This window comes from Bombus vosnesenskii, unplaced genomic scaffold, assembly GCF_011952255.1.
Source record: "Bombus vosnesenskii isolate JDL3184/JDL3185 unplaced genomic scaffold, Bvos_JDL3184-5_v1.1 scf7180000013266, whole genome shotgun sequence".
Taxonomy (NCBI): Eukaryota; Metazoa; Arthropoda; class Insecta; order Hymenoptera; family Apidae; genus Bombus; species Bombus vosnesenskii.
Window position 1 is genome coordinate 6,714,568 of NW_022882926.1, and position 21,966 is coordinate 6,736,533.

At 36.7% G+C, this 21,966-nt stretch overlaps 1 protein-coding gene across 8 annotated transcripts; it reads right to left on the bottom strand.

Annotated features, from left to right (window-relative positions):
* Nucleotides 1–394: 394 nt before the first annotated feature.
* LOC117243572 (lethal(2) giant larvae protein homolog 1) lies at nt 395–21,416 on the bottom strand. Of its 8 annotated transcripts, none has more exons than XM_033511183.1 (16): nt 21,249–21,415; nt 14,213–14,310; nt 11,976–12,066; nt 8,609–8,850; nt 8,032–8,170; nt 7,188–7,375; nt 6,818–7,103; nt 5,976–6,732; nt 5,727–5,883; nt 5,505–5,650; nt 4,916–5,432; nt 4,553–4,833; nt 4,124–4,259; nt 3,682–3,881; nt 3,268–3,350; nt 395–2,553 (listed from the first exon to the last, which is right to left on the bottom strand). In XM_033511183.1, exons 1-16 carry the CDS (start codon nt 21,330–21,332, stop codon nt 2,452–2,454), a joined length of 3,507 nt encoding a protein of 1,168 aa, XP_033367074.1. In that variant the 5' UTR covers nt 21,333–21,415; the 3' UTR covers nt 395–2,451. The 8 variants fall into 8 exon arrangements, with proteins under 8 accessions (XP_033367074.1, XP_033367071.1, XP_033367069.1 ...); XM_033511180.1 differs by having other exon boundaries at nt 3,682–3,899; nt 21,249–21,332; XM_033511178.1 differs by lacking the exon at nt 21,249–21,415 and adding an exon at nt 20,875–21,168 and having other exon boundaries at nt 7,188–7,402.
* Between the last annotated feature and the right edge of the window lie 550 nt (nt 21,417–21,966).

A 21,966-nucleotide genomic window follows, 5' to 3' on the forward strand; every position in this document is an offset into this window, starting at 1 on the left:
GCCTTTCAATTTTTATGTTTCAAATTTCAATCCCCCCATCTTGTTTCAAAAAGACAATTTTTAAAGGGAAATTTGATGGGAAATTTAAAATTAACGATAGTAAACTACGATTAGATAAAAAAAAAGACATGTCGAAAAAGCTTATTTATAAGTAATCGAAATACATATATTTTCCTCAATTTTTCTAGAAGCAATTTTTTGTATATGTTTCGCTTCTGAAATGCCAGAAAACCTATAAAACTTATTTACCTGTGGGATTTAAATATATGCTAAACTTACATATATATATATATAATATATAAATATATATATATATTTCAACATCGACTGTTAAGGTCATTTGTTGACTTTACATATTTTATAAAGGAAAAAAGTATGAAATGTTTGGGAGCAGTTTTAACAATTCACCATATGCAATACGTAATATTTTATCAAGGTAAAAAACAAATAATTTTACAATAGCAGAAGCACGTCCGTTTTCATACATTTTGTATCTTACTTAGCTCATTAACTTTACCTTGTTAATGTAGTTTACAATTGTAATAAAATTAACGGTACAAGGTGCACCAACAGCACAGAATACTATATTAGATCTTGAATAATAAAATTCAAGTGGATTCGATAAACAACAAATTTATTCTAATTAATATCCTTTTTAAATGTTTAGATCTATGGTTATGGATTAAGGATTTCATTTTCAATAAAAAAAAACTGTGCATAGTCGATGTTTGGAACACCTTGTATAACATTTATTTGTAATAACCGCGTACAAGAAACATACATTTCGCAAAGCGGTTGAATAAAAGAAATAAAAAAGGTCGTAAGAGAAATTATGACATTAGAGGAAGATTAAAATCTATCTACAAAGGCCTCGCATTAATTGCATCAACGAACAGTAAATTGTTATCATTTTTAACACACATGTAGTCTAGAGGAACGATAAAGGATGAAAAACTTTTTATTCGAAATCACGTGAATAGTCGATCGATTAAATAGTTAATGGTTGATTAATTAAATGTAAAAGAAGAAACGAATATGTATCTTTTATGCATCAGTCTGTCACATTCGGTAAAAATATATTAAAATTTTTAGTAGTTTTCATTTTTGTAAAAAATCGTTAGTTATGGTATTATAAAAGATAAATATGAAATTGCCCCGGGAAACGGAGTTGTGTTTCGAAATTTTATTGAGATCCAAAATCGTGGTATCTTAAATACGATCCGTACTGTCGCAAACACAAATCAAGCTACGTAGTACATCACTATATAACGATAATAATAGTACATTTGTAGCATTTTACGATGTATTCGCGTAAAAAGTAATATGTAGCAATTGTCCTCCACCAAAAATAATTAACAAATAGCTTGTTTATCTAGAAAGATGGGACATACATACGTGTAATGTTAAAACACAATTACATCTGTTTTGTTCGTATAATATCGGAATTGAATTCAGCGAGTTTCAATGCTGCTCGATAGAAATAGTTCGATTGTACCATGATCGTTTCCATCAAAGAAAAAGGAAACTTAACGATTAACAAGTATCAATAAAAAATATATTCGTAACGGCTCTCCTCTTTTACGTCATGGCCATTGATAGTGTCCCTCACTTAATCTCTGTAACTTTTCTTATAACGTAATTCTACTTAAGTAGCTATTTCTTTATTTTGTTAGGCGCATCAATTCAACATACTTACATATTTTTCTTTTTTTGATCCTTTGTCACAAGACGCCTATATAATATTCGAAATACTATATAGATGATTTAAGTCGCCTTTTCACTTTTTACTTTTATTATTTAGAAATATGACGTGACGCAACATATTCGTTGCGTTACAATATGGCTGCCATGTTCACAATTTGTGATGTATCTTGCTTCTTTGTACAAGCTATAATTTTTTAATTATGTTCAGCTACACACCATGAAACGGATCGTATAAATTTTCCTCAATTTTTTTCTTAATGCTGCATTAGAAAATTTTTTAAAATTATATTTTAATAGATTGATCTACAGATGAAACAACATGAAACATTTTAATTTTTCTTTGAGGATTTGTTACGCTTGTATGTAAATAAAATGCATTTTATTAAAATTACCTAGGCCTAGTTCTACTAAACCATCGAAAATTTTGCTCAATCACGAAATTGACTATTAAAAGAAATGCAATGAGAATGTTCAGTTAAAATGTAAAATATATCGACAATCTTGGCAGTTAATATATCTCGATTGGTTCGTCGCTACAATACTCGAAGTTCACTTGTTTATCATTTATAGCTAATGCTAATGCCGCATATAAATCTAGATTTTTTAAAAAATCTACGATATATAAATTCTACCTATCGCCGCTGTGTACACGTGAGTCCATTAAGTAACAAAAAATCTAATTATTGTGTGGCTCTGTGTACAGAGCATAAAATCAGGGAGTAGAGTACAGGACAATTTGGAATATTCCTAAGAACCGACTTCTTCAGGCCTTGCCAATGGAGCTTTCGACTTTTCGGTAGTCACTGTAGTTGTTGTTATCTCCAAGTTTGCCAAGTCAGCTGCACTAATCTGCAATATTAAAAATAATGATGTTACGCATTTATCTGAATGATATTCTGCAAAAACTATCATGTATCCAGTTAAACAAAGCCTTATAACTACGCAAAAAAGATTGTTAATACATCAATAAATTAAGCAGCGTATGTTATAAAATATACCCACAATTTGAAGATTGATAAATCGATTATCCAATTCTTAAACAAACTGAGCTACGTAAATCGTGTTAGTAGATTAGGAGCGGGCGATATGCTAAGCGTTAATTATATAATTTCATGGCAAAATAATTGCATATTCCTAATAAAGATATAAAATATCTCTTCCTTATTAATATAAAATGAGTGGTTACTTCAGACGAATCAAACTGGGAAGAATATTGTAATCACAATCTAGAGCAATTCTAGGATTTCCAGAGAAGGAACGAATGGTTATATATTACTGAAAAAATGAGCATGCCTTATCATCTGACACACCTAATGTTTATGAAAACTGAATTAAAATTCCTAAGAAAATAGTAATATCATTAGCGAGTATTATCTTTTCTTTATATTAGTAAGGACAACATATCTTCTATGCGGACGTTTATAGAATTCTTATATATTGCACTACTTTTGAGAAACTCCAAAAATTTAATGGCATTCTATCATTTTGTCACAAAATATAGGCTTAATATCGAGGTAAGGACCGACACCAATTATCGCAATACATTCAGTGCCGTTTGCTGACCTCGACGTTTGGAGGTAGAGTGATGGTAGCGTGTGTCGTTGTAGTCTCAGTACCGCTGCGTATCTCTCTTTCTACCGTAGTGCCTGCGCAAGAACAAATAGCACAAAACGAAACAATAACAAAAGAATACAAAAAATATCAGAAGAATAAAAAATAAAAAATTACAAAGCGATGAAAGACAAACACAAAATGTTAAGCGATCGATGAATTACGTAGTATATGAAATTATTAAGAATATGATTGTATACAGTCTTCAAATACTATAACATGGGGTGACCTAAAAAATATTCGTTTAAAAAATGTATTTAAGAAGAATTCGATGAATTGTTAAAAATCAGTTTAATATAATGTATTATTGGTCACTTGAATAATTTATAATTCACACTAATTTGAATCAGCAATGATTTCACTCACTATTCATTTGTTGTGTTTCATTTGTCTGACTTGTTTCGATCTCTCCATTAGCGGTAGTATTGTTGGTTGTTTGCGAAACAACGGTTGTTGTTTTTACAACTAGGGATTGATTTTGAGTGGAAATTTCTGAAGTTCGTGAAGTCACTTCCATTTTAAGTCCTGCAAGACGACTATGAAGTTCTTCGGAAGACGTTGCATTTCTGAAAAGTGAACTGTTACTGCCAAACAAGTGGCAAGTGTAAGAGACACAACGATTAGCACAGCAAAATAAACATATTATTAAAGTCAGCTTGTCAAATTAAGATCATCTTTCCTTGAAATTTTTGCTCTTGTCCTTTATCATTTTTATTATCATAAAATTAATTGTAAACAGGTAAGCAAAAGAAGCATGTGAAATAAAACAATAAAAAGCTAGGCATAACATACAAACACGTCCACTTACAGCAAATGGTCTTTCACGCTATCGATCGTTATATCTCCAATAGAACTTAAGTCTTGACGATCGTCCTCTCCGTTCACATCATTGGTACTTGCTGCGGGTTGCAAAGACGATTCTTTCGGAGATTCTTCACCACCGGCTAAAATAGATGTATTCAAGAATAGGTACTAAAGGGTTAGGAGACAGCGTTCCTTGATGATGTTAATCAGCATAAAGTACAATTTAGCAGCTAGCTCGTTTAATAAATCACAAGTAATTATAGCAAAGCAACATTTAGATAAATACACGAGTTACTTGAGATATGCCAAGCGATTACGCATATTTAGTAGTAGCACGTTTAAACATCCTATGACAACATGTAACTTAATGATTACCCGATATATGTTAAATACAAATTAAAAAAACTTATGTAGGTGTTCGTGGTATACTCACTAGAACCCACCACACCATTCTCCATAATCATTCTTTGTACCGCATCTGGTTGACTTCCTTGCGTTGTATCACCTTCCGTTTCTGCTGTACCTTCGACCACACCTTGTTCTTGGGTTTCTTCGTTGTTAGTTTCCGGAAATGATCTAGCATTTGGTGGTAAATTTAATGCACAGTGCGCTTTTGTCACTTTACTAGCAGACAATGAAATTCGCTGCAGTTCCGAACTTGAATATAAATATAGGGCTTCGCCAGCTTTTGTGAACGTCAACGAAGAAATTCCACTAGAAAAACAAAGCAATATTCTCACAGATACACTCATATGATATACACAGATAGACACAGATGCAAAAGAGATATACTTACTTAATGTCTTCCTTCTTAATAACAGCGGCATTAAGCTGTCTTCTTAATTCGGGAACACTGAGCACTAAACAATCACCAAGATTACTCAAACACAATAAACAGGTTTCTTCGTGAGTTCCTGCAGGTTCGATTGGGCATGTGAATTTTGCAAAACCCGTTTTTCTAACTCGTGAACCCTCGTTTGCAGTAAGTTTGTATTTACAATATGGTTTCAAGGATGGAAGATTGAAGATTTTGAATTGTTCTTCGCTAGCAATTACAACTCTGTGTGGAGAAGCCATATCAGGACCAGGACTTACGCCTTTCTCAGCTTCGAATGGTTCTGGCAACGGTACGCTAGACCCATCGAGAATTGTAATTGCAATTACAGGTGCTCTGTGCTTTAACTGAATCTCTTTGCCTAATGTACAATTTACATCCTCTTCTGTTCTTCTAACACCAGCAGGAATTGCTAACGTGAAAACATAAACTGTACCGTTATTGGTACCCGCCCAAAGCGTAGGCGTCGTGTTTTGCACTATAATAAAAAAAAAATGTTAATAGAATATTCATAATTTATACTCGATAAAAATGTATTAGGAACACTTACTGCTTATAATGTAACTTCTAGCAAAATATAAACATCGAACCATTGACCCCAGTGCATCATCTACAGGCCTTGCTTCCACTTGTCTCTCCACGGGCTTCAATTCTACCGGCGAAAGGTCACCACTCGGAGAAGAAGCAACGCTGGACCTTCGAAAATTAAAAACCAATCATTGTTTAACATATTAACATTAGTTACATTTTAACAAGCTTAAAAAATACTCACGTTTCTTTCTTCTTTTCTGATGTTGTATTCCTAGTTGGACTAGTGGCATTTGTTCGACGCTGTGATCTTCCTTTTCGTAATCTCCTAAAAGATTCCCTCAATGATTTCTTAAACGACTTTCTTCTAGAAATTGGTGTATCGCCTGCTCCAGAAAGATCTAGAATGACATAACAAATCGAAAACTAATTTACTGTCTTTACAAATATACGATTTACAGACATTCGACTAATAAAAAATATGTAAAAATACCATTTGGATTAAGTGTACACTTCACGTTGACAGCTTTCGCTCTTGTATAATCGAAAACAGCTAAACCATGAGCCGTGCCTGCAGCAAGTAATCCCCACTCGCTATGCATAGCCAATGCTGTAACCGCAGCTGGCGGGTATAATTGAAGAAGACTTTGTGGTTGAAAACCGACTGCGAAAGATATACTAGTTGTCCTCGCCGGAAGACGATCATGGCCTTTCCAAACAAATCCATCGCGATCGTTTACGATGTTCATCGTGATGGCTTTGATTTCCTTGTTTACAGGTTCGGATGATATGGTGGTTGTAATTATGTGGCCAGCCGTGCCGGCAACCACTAATGTCGATGACAGCGGACAAAGCAAAACTTTTTTCACAGCAAGTCTGGGATCATCGGAGTACGGATCAAAGGTTCCAACTTTTCTAAATGGTGGCCACTCGTCCTCGTCATCCTCCGGTGGTTGTTCAAGAACATCCAGATGTTCGCCAGTAAACAGAATGGATGAATTGTACTTGTAGAGAGGTGTTAAAGCAACGTCAGACGCATTCCAAAATCTCACGGTTCCATCCTCGTGGCCGGTAAGTAATAATTCTCTGCTTTTTAATTTATCATTTTCCGATTTCTGACAGAGAATAATTCCACCATCTATAGGCCATGGTTTATCCGAGTATAGATGTTCCGTTTGCGCTTTCCCAGCTGCGATAATGTTCTCCCATAATTCCTCAGGAACATTCGGAACGTGTTGCGAACAAGTGACCTGCAAATAAGGACATCACAGACATAACGAGAAGGAACGTATACTTATAAAATGTTATATTACAAATTGCGGGAATGATACCTACCGCACTTGCATGGAGAGATACTAAATATGGTAATGCCATCATCTTCCATTCAGGATTATTCAAATCAATGGCTACTATCTCTTCTTCGGCCAATACTATAAGCGCTTCTGGACTATCAGATGCATCTTTCCCATCCTCTTGTTTAGGAAACACAGTGAAGAAGTCGATCACCTTTGACGTGAAGTCAAAAACAACATGTTTCCCCTTCGCCATAACGGTAATGGTGTGACGATCGCCGTAACTTGCACGTTGCATTCCACCCGAAAATAAAACGAGTTCTCCGAGTCTGCGAAATGTTTTACAAAGACTCATTATCAATCCAATTACAAAAAAGATAATTATCGATGTTGTGGGAAAATCCTGTACTCACTCTGCGGTTGGATAGACGAGAATTTTAGTGACAGCTTTACAGGGAAATGGTCCATAGGGTGTACTCGATTCCAACATGCTGTCGCTGCCTGGACTCCAAAATGCATAGGATCCATCGTTGTGGGAGGAAACAAAACGGGTCTCGGAGACCCAGTGGACAGATTCCAGCTGTTGCGTGGAGACGAATGTCTGCGCACGCGAAAACAAACCCATCAGCTGCACGTACACGTTCGCCAAAACCACCAAAGACACAAACAACAATCAGAACGAGCGGTACCATCTCACAATACGCGCTTAACCCATCGGTGCATATTATTTCATTTTAAACTGAAACGTTTCACGAATCGTTATTCTACATAGAGTTTCTTTCAATTACTTAGATATGCGATTCATTAACACTTTTTAATCCTGTTGCTTTCGATTCGGTCATTTTCAATCCAATTGTACATTTTAACGTTGCAAAATACTCAAGTTTAAACGAAATATGCAAAAATTCTTGTCGGTACGCATTTCTTTCGTTTTAATCTCATGTCACATATTCTGAAACGTTACAAATACATTTTGTTTGTGAAAATGAGAGCAAGATTGAAATATAAAAATTCGACGATCGCAACAGGAATGAAGCATTTATTAAATGAGACAATTGATTAAAATTATTCTCTTTTGCGTGGTACTTGAGCTGAATGCACCTCTATGTACCGATGGATTAAGCATTGCCCCACAAATGTAATAAGCGAGTGTGTTGGAACTGTTTTATAAGCGTGTCATTACATCTGCCACACTATAGTCTTGTATACATAGCATGTGTATAAAGAAAGATATGGAATAATAATACGAAGGCTCACCTGTTGGGCTCCCGGAGTCGCTTTGTTCCACAAAACCATTAAACCACGATTGTAACCTATCAGAATATTGTCTGGGTGACCTGGTTGTTCCGCTATCGCCTCGACCGCTCCTGGATTCTTCTTGTAATCGTCTGGCACGCTGTCATAACATCGATACGTTACGGGTACATGAATCTAGCCATTTCAATGCCAACTGCCTCGCAATCGACAATCAAACGCTCCGTTCCATAATGAAAGTTAATTGAAAAAAAAAAAAAATACAAAAAGAAAATCGAGGTTCGCATTATTTTGCACTAAAACTCATTGTTTCGCAAATTCTGGCTCAACTTGTTAGGATCGCTCGTATCTCACGAATTTACGACTAGTCGTTAACGATAATATTTCAAATCGTACGTTTCGCGTAATTTATGTTCATACTGAAACTACCAACGACTGAAGTATAAGATTTGTACCAAAAAGAACAAAATAAAAGATATATCGAAAAATGCATAACGCTAAAGAAGAATCAAGTCAGTTGCTACAGGCATTCAGCATGCGAGTTTCAAAATGCATATAAAAACGCAAGAATTACTCTTACTTTTGCATCACGACATCCTGGTAAATGATATTGTCAGGCATTACGAATGTTTTCAAGTTGAGAAGATAGATGTTCCCGCCCTCCGTTCCAAGAAGAAGATGTTCGCCGCTTGATTCGAGACACATCGCCGAAATTTTCTTCAATTTGCCCTCCAACGATAGCGACTTGGTCTCCACGACCGAACTTTCGTTGATCTCCCATAAATGAAGAGAATTGTCGTCGCAGAGAGAAACCACGCGGCCCTGTTACATTTGTAGTAATCAATCATTTTTATCGCGCGCTTATTCTTCAACTAATCGTAAAGATTAATACTACACATAATTCTATCTATTTTAATGAATGAAAACGAATACTAATTCGCAATTGTATTGGTGTCTCGTATTTGCTTTGTCATCTCCATACTCGAATGTAAAACTCGTGACTTCGTAATAGCTTCGTATCATAATACAGATAAATAAAATAACGTATTGTAGATAGTTTTCATGACCTCATCGTTTCTCACGGAACAGATCCCGTGTCCTTTTTTTTCCCCCGGTCACAAAGACGATGCCTTCTTTGTAATAGGCGAAGTGAAAACTCGAGGAAAACGCAAGGTTAAGAAGGTTTACCTCGCGCCTCGCACTTTCACGCGTGTCTACGGTACTTCCAACGTGTTTTTCTCGAGCAGAACGTCGCTCTTTCCGCGTGTTATTAACGTGTGCAGTTGAATAATTGAGATCCCGTACTCGATCATTATACCAGCAAAAGCACGACGTGGGTTATACCTTGCATTTGCTGAAATCGCGTCTTTTCGCGTTTCGTGAACTTTTCAATTTCAAATTGACCCATAATTCGAATTTGATGAATCCCGATTATTGATTCGTGATAATCTGATCGTTTCGATCAACAGAACGATTTAAAGCAACAAAATACGAGAGGAGAAAAAAGAGAAGCCCAAGATCCCATCCGATATCTAGCTACGACGAAGCAATCGTACAGGCGCTATCTTATCGGTTTTAGGATTCGCTTGAAAAATGATCGCGATAACGAGATTTTATGACTCGTAACGAGCAATGTAAGCAACTCGGTGCTCGATCATGCCACGCCTATTCTGTGCATTGCTTCGTATCATATGTTTTATACACAACTTATTACAAAACAATTTACCGGCAAAGGCAAATGAACGTGAATCGACTCATCGTTATTCATGTATATACAGGGTGGTTGGTAACTGGCGGTACAAGCGGAAAGGGGGTGATTCTACGCGAAAAAAGAAGTCAAAAATATAGAATAAAAATTTTTTTAAATTTATTTTTTTTAATTTTTCCATCGAGACAACGATCTACAGTGAGATCCGTTATAACGAGACGCGATAAAGTGCACGCGTACCGGGCGAAAATTCAAAATCGATTTTCTCGAAAACAAAGCCTCAAACGAAAAATTTGTATTCTATATTTTCGACTTCTTTTTTCGCGTAGAATCACCCCCTTTCCGCTTGTACCACCAGTTACCAACCACCCTATGGTATATGCTGATTTTCCATATTAGTCTGTTCGTTTTTTCCTCGTATAGGCAATTAATTACATACCTACTGAGTTCTATTCGTTCATGTGTACATGTATCGTATGCTTTTGTCGTCGCCCTTCGACGCTGCTCGCTGTCAGAATTTTTACTTCAATTTTCACGAATACACATATTACTGTGTATTCTAACGTATCATATTATATCCGAAGAAATATAATTATTCTTCCTTCTATAAGCTAATGACGAAGATGACTCGAAGGACGTAGCAGAATAAATGAAAAAGAAAAGGAAAATTGATAATTATTATCGTGTTGGAAATTTTACGATTGCATCATCGGTTGAATTGCAGATGAATTTCATAACGAAATTTTCCCGGCGGCGAGGTTTGTATTTAAAAGAAAGGAAACAGGAAAAAACATCGTGTACGTACGGTAATACCTTCCCGACCTTTATGGAACGGGCGACAATGGTGTTCGTATATTATTTATTCGAACACGCGTGCAAAAGCGCGTTGCGCGTGTCGCACACAGTTATGCAACTCGGTAACGATGGCCGTATAAGCCGAACACGGTGTCGCGTTACCGGTGCAACGCGTGTGACTTTTAAAACAACCATAACTTCACACCTCCGTCTGGTCCCTTTGATTACAATGTACGCAGAAGATATTACTATCGCGCGCAGACCTGACACGAAGCACCGTTTCCTTGGCGTTCTCTCTTTTTTTCTTCTTTTTCCTTTTATCGAACTTCTAACAAACATTTAGCTTATAAAAATAGCAACGTCAATATTCAAGCGATTCAAAGTGCGATAAAGTACGCTCTTCTTATCGTCAAGATTTCTATACTCCGTTCTACATATACTTAGATCTCTCGTATTACGCTATGTAATGGTCAGAGGGAACATTAGAAATGGAGACGCTATGAGGGTAATTAGAAAACAGAAATTCCAAGAGTGATTTGAAGAGACAAAAATTTCTGGAATTTCTCGTTAGGAGATAACGTAACTCCTTTGGAAGGTTTAAGAACTATTAGCGTGGTCATTAAGAAATCCGAACTAGGATGGTACGTCAGCTGGCATTCGTTTCAAAGTATACGCTATTGCATATTTTAATCCAGTGAAGTTTACACGAACTGAGCTTCCACAGTGTTTCGTTCGTTTCTATTTAATTCAATTGATCGTTTAGCGTTTAATATATGTCCTAATCTCGTCAATTGATAACTATAGAAATAAATCTAGAAATCGATTCCCACGCAAACGTTAACGTAGCTAAACCACGAAGTTTACAAGATCATAAACCACCAACAATTTAACACACTGTTGAATGGCCACGAGTACATTTGTGTTTACACGTGCGTCAATTCACGCAATTGTTCAGCTATAAAATTGTGTGAATTGTTCATTATAGAATCGTGTTTATCGTGTTTGACGGTACTCGTTAACGTTAAAGCTATCAAACTACAATCAGAATAAAAAAGTTCTTCCAATAAAACGGAAACATAAAACTATTTATTTCCATCTTATCATCGTGGCTATTAGACAGCGGATATTTATGCAAATTCATGTCCTTACAAACATAGTTGAGAGAAACGGTAGTTTCGCTCACTGCATACTACGGTGAGATTCATATTTTGAACGTTTTGTATATTTTTGTATATTATACGCGTTTTCAAATTTCCCGTGAATGCATAAAAACCATCAATGTACAGTATATTTAGACGCGTAGGTACCAACATCAAATTATATACAAGTAAAGTCATTAAAAATTATTCAAGTTTTCCTTGACTTCTGAAAATAGTATTGCATAAGATATCCGTGCAACGATACGTTGATAACACGTTAGTAATAAATAAATAGCGGTGCTTACCTCGTTGGGCAGAGCAACAATCTTTGTGACAGCATTCTCTCCACTTTCGATGGTGTGTTGTCCATAGAATTCCACACCTGGCCTACCGAATCTGTAATCGCACGTCAGTCAAGGGAAACAGAGAAAATTAGATAGCCCCGTTTAACAGTAACAGTAGACCACCTCCGTTCCTACCAAGAAACAGAAGGTGGTTTTGTTTCGAAAATATCAGATTTAACGTTCGCTGACAGGAACGATTGTGCTCGATCCACGAATTGTATACAGGCCTTTTATATCGTCGTCGAATTCTACTTCAATCGCCGACACAGATTCTGCTACAGTTTCGCCTAAAGCCAGCCATCTCTTACGTCGTTGATCAGACACGCCTGTTATCGAAGGTACATATAAGCAATTCCAAAATAAATAGCACAGACAGAGATTCGAGATTTCTAAAGATTTTACAAGCGACTAGCAGCAACTCGTACCTCTCTAATATCAATTGCAAATAGAATTTCCGTCGAGACGGTAAAGACGTCTATCATACGTCTTGCGAAATGATAATGATCATCTACCGATTACGTAGCCATTCGAACATCTGACATCGAGACGCGAATAAAGTAACCGGTATGCAGTCGTACGGTACGCAGCGACGCATTGGGAATCAATCCTTTTGTGCGCTTGTAATTAGCATTTTTCAGACCGTACTCGACGCGTGTACCAAGCGATTGACGAAAGAACAATTATACAAAAATAATGTTTTAATTAACTCTTCGAATGGATCGACTTCGACATCCTTCCGTCTCGAAACGACTTCTCATTGATATTATAATTGCTCCTAATTGTCGAACAATTAATCTAATTATATAAAATAATGAAACGTAAGACAAAGCACAATAAATTTTTACAGATGGATACAGAAAAGATAATATTATTTTGACAAACATCGTAAAAAATATCGGGCATATCTAGACTAGCTTCGACAGATTATAGTCCTTTTGGATCGATGATTGACCTAACACGAAGTGGGTAATCGGGTAACAAAAGCAGGTCTACAATGACTAATTTCTAAACGTTCGTTCGATAATGAGTTTCTTAAGGATCTCGAAAGATAGATGCGTAATTTCATATTAACATAGTACGTGTTGCGGGAATGATTTAATGCCTTTGCGGTACACATCAACCAGACATCAAGAGGAACAAGTGGTTACACTGTCGAGATTTACGCGCTGCTGCAACGACGGCGAAGATCCGACGGAGCAACGGAAGATTTGTGATTCCTGGAAATGATACGAACGAATCTCTACTTAACTGATCAAACTTTCAAACGTACACCATCATCGATTTTGTTCTTTCCGCTGAGACTTTAACATACAATACGACGTAAATTCTTTTCGCTTATTTCCAATGATCTCACATTCTCGACCGCACTATTTCTCCATCTCTACCGAAACATACATACATACGCATAATTATTTTTAATTTTTTCATTTCCATCGGTACATCTTCGATCCATATTCCTGCGTATAAATCACACACTTATTTCGTCTAAATTTATCTAAATTTCGCGATCGATTCGTAACGTACCTAATACAAAACGTAGTACCATGCTCGACGCTTGCACGCTCTTTAATCTTTCGCTAGACGTAACCAAAGTCAGAACACCTCCGCTATTTCATATTCATATGCGCGACTCTGCGATACTTCGATACTTTCACATCCTACGTTCCCAGTCTCACGGGAAACATGACTCCAAATTCAGTTCCGTCGCGTCCAACAAGGAGACCCTCCGGAGAACCTTGCATCGGGGAAAGCAATCTATCGCTCGACAAATGCAATTTTCTCGCGGAAACGACAACGCTGAAACATAAGAATCGTCGCACGATTCGATATAGCTGTCTAAAGAGAAAAAGCAGAGCGTTTTCTGAATGAAATCCGTGACCGTAAAAGCCGGGGCGTGAATCGAGAAACAGCTTTGACGTGATGGCAAAATATCGAGTATCGTTGTATCTAAAATTAGTATTCATGGTGGGGGGAGAAAGAGATGAGAAGAAACCGGCGTCAATCACGTTCCCGTTTCCCTTAGGCCAGTGGCTCTCGAAGTGGCTTTCGACGATTTATCGCTAGATAGGAACGTTATCGAGCATCGAGACGGTGCCTTGTGGTCGGATTATAAATATCGAGAGGAAAAAGCAAAAGAAGAAAACAAAAATAAATGAACTGGTCGAAAGCGAAGGAGCGACGAAATCGAAAAAGGATACACCTTGATGGCGCCGGATGCCGTGCCAATGATCATCAGCCGCAAACTCGGATCCCATGCGAGGGCTGTGGGTTTGTTTGGGAACCCATGCTGCACCGTCTGCAAAGAACAGGAAAAGATTTTTATTAGTCTTAGTTATTACAACTATTAACGGGAATGAGACGATAAATGTAAGGTTATTGTACGGTGCTCGAGTACCTCGAGTGGATTAGGTTTCTTTCAACGAACATTTCCGAATTTAATGATATTTTGCTTTAATGATAGTCGTTCGAGTAGAATCCCGCTAGTTATTAACCGGCGCGATTCATCGTTCTTTATATAATAAGTTAGATAGTGAATGGGTAACACTTCGCGTAATTTATACTGTTTACATTCTCCTTAATTACCTGCATATAATTGATGAATAATTCTCGCAGTTATGTGTTGGAACAGTTTTGCCGAAGTAACAGAGCAAGTGTATAACCATTATGAATTTATGAAATCGAATTACTTTGTTTCAAACTACATAAATGTTTGTCTTAATATTACATTTTGCTTCACATCGTCGTATTTTTCAGAATTTTTCATAAAAGACTTATAAATCTCCTTTTGTCTCTATTTATAAGATGAAACGAGCATTGAAACCAGACGAGAATAAAAATACGAATCTCCGAACAGCTTCTCCAAAACCTTTCCATTTTCTCACATAACGGAGTAACTCACGTTTTCACTCAATTCGATTCATAAATTGGCATGGTCATTTCGCCTGACCATTCCTTATGATAATTGTACACTGTCAGCAGTAATCGGTACACTATTTATACGAGAAAGTCGCTAAAAATAGTGTACGCTATCTGCACTGTCGCTGATATGCGCACGCTCCATGGCAAAAGTTTGATTCTCGATAAGTATCAATTTATTCGTAGCTTGCATGTAAGACGTAGAATGAATTAACCTGTCAATTACCTGCAGAAAACTTATCGACGATTGTATAAAATTGTCTATGTTTACTGCAAATTAGGACTATAATATAAAAAGTTCCTCTATGAACAGAGTAGACGAAGTAGCAGTTCAAGATTCAACTTCCAATACCTGTTTTATCCCATGATTTAGTTATTAATTTCTCAAAGACTAGGTTTTAACTAGAATTATTAACCTTCCATTTTCAGTTCGGCTGTCTTCTAGCCGCATTAGCCGCTTTTATTACTTTTAAAGTCAATAGAACCGCGCTTGTACAAAAGTAATAGCAAAAGAAGAGAAGAATAAAATTGAAAAGAGTTGACGATGTATAAGCTATACACACAGGTTTCTGTATTTCGTATAATGTATCAAACAAGAAAGAAAAGAAAAGAAATCGTCATAGCCGTGATAACTGGCAAAAATCTTACCAGCCACTTCTCCAGCAACGCGAGTAGCTCACGGATCGGTCCATTTGTGACGCTCGAGCGGTTAAAATGGAAAATGAAAAAGAAGAAACGCGGACTCTGGCGTAGCAATTAAACAGAATACGAGACAAAGTGAATTAAAGGAAACAACGGTGCTCGGGTTAACGATCGTGTCCTCCCCATTCCGCGACTCGTTTTCAATGCGACTAACGCTAATTATGCTCGACGCTTGTTTCCGACTTTCACGACATAACTCGTAGCCGGTGGAATCAGTTTTTGGTCGAGAGGCGCACCGATTACTCATCGATGAGTCAGATATCGTCAAATCCCCGTTAATCGTGTGATTTTATCGCTCGTGCGTGCGTACTTACCTCCCGCTCCGCGCGCCCAATCACAAAGAATCTCTTTTACAACCAGCAATTAAAACACATTTCTGTAATACACATTGTAACAATGTACATCCTGTCGCGGAGGGCGAATCACTCGAAAACAATCTCTTAAACTGTCTTTGTTATTCTCGATAAGGGAATCTTATCGGACGAGATTTCAGTAATTTTTCGTTACTTCCGAAGAACAAACACGGTAAGATGAGAATTATGTTCCTTCTTATCGATACACGTGGTTTTCAACTAAAAATACAATTTTAGTTGATGATTAATAATATCGAATCTTGGATTAACGTAACAGCGTTAATAGCGGGAGACCTTGGAACCGGTGATTCTTCGATGCTTCTGTTTTGTAATTATAAATCTAACGTAATCAAGCTGTCGATCTTCGGAAATTGTAATCAAGATATACATTATTTCACTTTACGCTCCCTCGATGAAAAAATACGGCCGCTAAATTGAACATAAAATAAATTTACATATTATATTACAACGTTGCAAGACAATTGACAAGTTCCTAAAAATTTAAATAGCTCGGAGAGTTTTAGCATCATACGGCTACGGTACAACCCTCGAGATTTAGGGCTACCCTCGATATCGATTTGAGGCACGTTTCAACGGCACGATTCGAAACAAGGGTGTCCGTCGGTATAACAGAGAGGGAGCGAGACCTTGACCTAGGTAATTTCCATGAGAAAGGGTGTCGCCGTTTTTCAGTTTCGGGAGAGCGTACCGAAAGAATTAAAGTAAGAAGATGGGTAAGAACGAACCGGCACAAGCACAACAGAGGATTCCCTCGTAAGGTTTAATCTGGCCTAATCTCAATGAGCCCAACCTCGATAGAAATTACGTTAACTAAACATGGATGAAACGATGCTCTTGCTTATGTACACAGAGAAGAACAAATTTACAACATCAAAAATTGCTTGTTTTTATCGACACGTATAAAGATAAAAGATCGGCTGCTGATAAAGCTTTGAGAGATTTACTGCTCTTGTCGATTTTTGTTAATATGTATGCACTGCCTAGGTTAATGTTAGATCTATAATTAGAAAATTTACAATTCTTCTTGAGAAAAGGAAACATTCGATCAGTTATAGTGTTATAGCGATCTAATCTTATTCTTGGAAACATTAAAAGTTATTGTTCGATCGATAACACGATGTGACATTTCTTCAACAGAAATAGTTCACGTTAGTATAGTTAAGCATTTTTCTAGAATGTTCGGAACATTACAGAATTCGTGATATATTTCATACTTAACAAACAAATGAACATATTTTGAAAGGAAAATTATTCACATTTTTACGTAATGTATCATTTAAATAATTTACCAGGAACATTTATTAAATATTGCCGAAGAACAACAAATATTTCTCTATTTGTTATACATTATACATTTATGATAAACGTTGGCGAATTTAAATTTTAGATGATAATAATACCACATCTATATTCATTTAATCACTCATCAGTTAGTTCTAATCTACATTAAAAAATTCTCGAAATAATCCACGGATATCAGTCTGTACCTAACCTAGTCAGGTCAGACTAACGGCACATTCGTCTGCGTATATTAAAGTAAACGTAAAAAGGGCTAGGCACCTTATCACGTATTTGTTTGCACAGAAAACCGATAATATCCTTTCCTCGTATCTCTTCTCTACAACGAATACGTGGTATTATTGATAGAATTGATATTAAAAACCAAACGTTGATTGTTTGTCCTTCGAAGTAACTCCTCGATGAGATTAGTAAAATCAATCCACTTCCAAATATATATTAAAAGATCTAAGACAAAATTGACGAAAAATCTATTGCTTCTTCCTTTCTTCAAGATCGTTTGCCAAGTTTTAAAGATTCCAAAGTGATTCCATTTTGTTATCTTGTCGTTCCACGCCTTTTTCCGATTAAGCGATAAAATGGCATCATTCGGTGATGTAATATAATCAGATGTTATTCGAGTTTCGATCGGACCAAACTGCTCCGTAAACGCTGGGTTTGCGTAAATGCGACTGCTTTAATTAAGGCAACAGGCACCCTCCACGCCGCGAGGGCTTTCTACTTTTTTTCCAACTCGTACATCTTACCGCGCAGAGCGCGCTACTTCTACCTGTAATTGCTTAACCGACAGATTAACCTACATTTCCTATTTCATTTCCTGACCGAACGAAAGTAAGCTACACGTAGTAAATACACGCGTTTAGAATAGACGGAACGTTCCTATTGTCTAATTCGAATTCGTACCGTACCCTGCGTCATATAAAAAGCGGAATGAAAGAAACAAGGACTATGCGCAATTTCGATTCTAACCATGGATACGATGGACAAATTGTGTCTAATTTTTATTGGAAATTTTCTGTTATGTATGTTTATTATCTGTCAAAAAAGAATGACGATTGATACTTAGAACAATGAATTAAGATAAGCGACGAGAACAACAGGGTTAAATGGTGTTTGATACAGCGCGTAATCCATTGTGATTTTTCAAGTTTTTTGGTATTTACACGTGTGTGCGGATTAACAAAACTATTCAAAGGATCATATTGGAGACTAGTACTATTCCCTTTAACTTTTTGTTTCGTCCTGTTAAACATCTGTTAAATTATAACGAACGAGAAATAATATAACTGACTGGCTGTAAACTTATTCCTAAAGGTGACCAATCCTGAGTTATGGTTAACCTGAGTTAAGTTGGGTTTTCGAAGAACCTGACCAATGGTGGATGGAAGTTCGACAACACAATGGAAAATTCTGCCAGGTCGAAGAATTGGCATTCTGGATTACTGAGTACCACTAGCGTAGTTCGGTATTGAGAATGTGAATTCGAAAAAGACTTTCTGGAATATAACCTTATGATACTTTGCTAAAATTAATGGTAAGGAACAATAACCTTACCTATAATAAATGGGATTTTTTTAAGTGTGTGTGTTAGCCACAGGCCGACCTGCTAAAAAATTCTTAAATAACGAACAAGTTAATAATTAACGACATTTGATCGTAACATAAAGTCGCTTTATTGTCTTTCCTAACAAATGGTAAACGATACGAGTAACAATTTTCGATAGCGAATAAAATATCGCATAAAAATCATCTTGCATGAAGCATCGATCGGAACCGGCACGAACTGATTATATTCGTGCGACCATTATCGCCAAACTTCGAATCCAGCAGGCCGAGAATTAAACAGCGATAAGGTTTCGCGACAGTGCACCCGATGGCCAGTGATGATGACAGTCAGTCGAGACAACCGCTAAAGAAACGCATCACACCGCACACATGACCACAATAATCCTGACTCTAGGCATCGTATCTCGGCCACTCGTCGTCTTCTAGACTTTCGGTATCGATTACGTTCAGATATCGACCTGTTGATTCTGTACCGTTCATTCTTAAATCACGCTGTATCATATTCTTGGACGAAGACAATTTTAAAATCTTAATATTCCTCCATGAAACCAGCCTTTCAAAGGTGGTAGCCTTCGAATGGTGGTGTGTTGCTGATCAAACGCGTTTCGCAATGCTTCTTTCAAATCAATACAGAGCGACAAGCGCTCTTTATTTCAACAAAATCGATTCAATAATTACATACTTAAAGGGAAGAACGAAGAAGAAAGAAACGAAATTAGTCGAATTTTAAAGTTAATTGCTTCCTTTATGTCGTGTCACGATTATAACGCTCGATTCGAAGTAACAAACAAACTGTTTATTTAATAATATGGAAACTGTGTTTTGTTACATATAGCAGCCCTAACCGCCAGTAATAAATAAGAAACGATAAATCTTGGAATATGATTTATACAATATGATTTGAATATGATATGGATACAAAATCTATTTAGTAACTTTTGAGGTAAATTATAATGCTTGCTCTGAAATATCGTACTTATAAGTTGTTCGTTTAATACATAGGGTGGTATTGGTAGTTGATTGTGTAGCAATCACTCGTAACCGTCAATAACCTATGAGAAACGACAAATCCTGGCGCGCTTTATCGCGTGTTAAACGCGTGCGCTCGATAAACCGAAATTAAAGTCGAATTCATTTGATTCCTCTTTATCGGGTATAAATTCGGAACAAGGTTTTTCTTCCGATTATGTACGATTTATATCATGGCACATATATTTATCAATCTTCTTGAGTCGTAATATTCAGCATCTTTTTACCTTTTCTTTTTTCCTTTCTTCTTCAAGACAAGATTTATCTTTAAAACGATTAAGTAGTTTACGCGTAAAAGGAACTTGTGTTCTGAAAAACGCATAACGTATCAATATCGTGCTATCAAGAAACTGGAGATTACTATCTGACATGGTAACAGAATAAACTTTCAATTGCAAACCTGTTGACTTATAAATAATGAATGTGTAAATAAGATGTGAAAAAGATCGGTTTGTTTTAAGAAGATAGATGACTGATAAAATTAACCTTCCTGACGTCGTTTATCAAATTCAATTCGTCAACTCATTATTTTCTCTCGATTAAAACGTTAAAAAGCGTATTGAAAAAGAAAGAAAAACGCTTAAACGATTCGCAATGTCTTTTCAAAGTTTTGAAATTAAGCGAATGAAAAGAAGCAATGTAAAAACCATACTCTTTAAATGTAAATGAAAACGAGTTTGACCTAATGTTCACTCATTCACTCTCACTTCTCTCCACTATGAATAAAAAAACGGTGCAAAACACCTTTTCCTCGATGCATCAAAATTCTCTGCTTTCCATTGAAAACGCCAACACGTCGATATGATCGAACCTGAATACCCTATACATAGTAACATTGTTTTGTCGCAAAGGTGAATCTAATGTATTTCAATAATCTCTTTCAGTAACGGATAAAAGTAAGGCCTAAGAAAGTAAGAAAGTGTCGGCGCATTTCGCCGGGTCGGATGTGGGCGAAACTTTGGATCGGGACTCACCTTCCGAAACGCAAAAAGATCCTTTTGCAGTTTCTTTCTCTTGCAGTTTCTGTCGGTAGGTTGTTGGCCTTTGATAAACTTCAACATCTGTCGGCGTTTGTTCCTCGAACGGTGCGCGACACGTCCGTTAAAAACCGTTAATCCTCACGTGTAATGTCACGACGTTTCACTACCGTCGCGAAAGGCTCGGTTAAGACCGCGAGGACCTCCACGTAATTAAAACATTTGTGGCGTCTGGTCACCGCCTTCACCACCGTGCGTTCCGCAGCTCATCGTCTCCGCGCCACTGATATGTACCAACGCCGCCGTCGTTCGATCGATGTATTAAGGAAAATACCGCGAAGTTTAAAAAATGAGGTTTATAAAAGACTCACCTTTTGAAAAGCAAAAAGATCCTTTTGCAGTTTCTGTCGTTCGACTGTTGTTTGTTGGCTCTTCCCTCTGATAAACTTCAACATTTGTCAGCGTTATTCGTTGTAAACCTCTACGTAATCAAAACATTCTCGAATGAACGGTAAGACGATAACTGAATCCAGTCTCTCTGGTCGATGTGTCAGCCGCTACTCGTTTTTTCGGGTCTATCGTCGTAATGTCGGCTTTCCACCAATCACATATTTCGGTTTCGTTCGACCATACTCGGTTAAAATCGGCTGCGTTCGACCGGATTCGGAACGAAAGTCTTCGTCGGGCGCGCCTGCACGAACAATGACCTCGATCAGGCTTGCCAAACCTCATCATGGAATACCTACTTTCACTTTATTCAATTGTTGACCGTTACGCTCGTGAAAATATTTTACAATGCTAATCTACTTCTCAAAATTTTAATTACAATAATGCAGTATTTAACAAGGTAACTTATAATTTGATATTCATTACGCAGATAGTTATAAAATAAAAAATGTAAAGTTAAATCTTAGAACCAGTTACATTTTTCAAAGGAAAGATGAACTAATATTTTCATATATGTTAATGCGAAATGATAATATTTAAAGATATATTACAAACTATACAAATTTTAACAAATCATGCAATATTCGTAATATTAAAAGTTTCAGAAACGATTGAGAATAAAGTTTTATTTTAGCAGTGACA

Excerpts from the sequence above, each read along its gene's own strand:
- LOC117243572 (XM_033511176.1), bottom strand. The coding sequence starts at position 20,961 with ATGTTGAAGTTTATCAAAGGCCAACAACCTACCGACAGAAACTGCAAG. Across the intron at positions 3,900-4,123 it reads AGCGTGAAAGACCATTTGCT|TAACAGTTCACTTTTCAGAA; the intron begins GTAAGTGGACGT and ends CTTGTTTGGCAG. Across the intron at positions 2,554-3,267 it reads CTCTACCTCCAAACGTCGAG|ATTAGTGCAGCTGACTTGGC; the intron begins GTCAGCAAACGG and ends TTAATATTGCAG.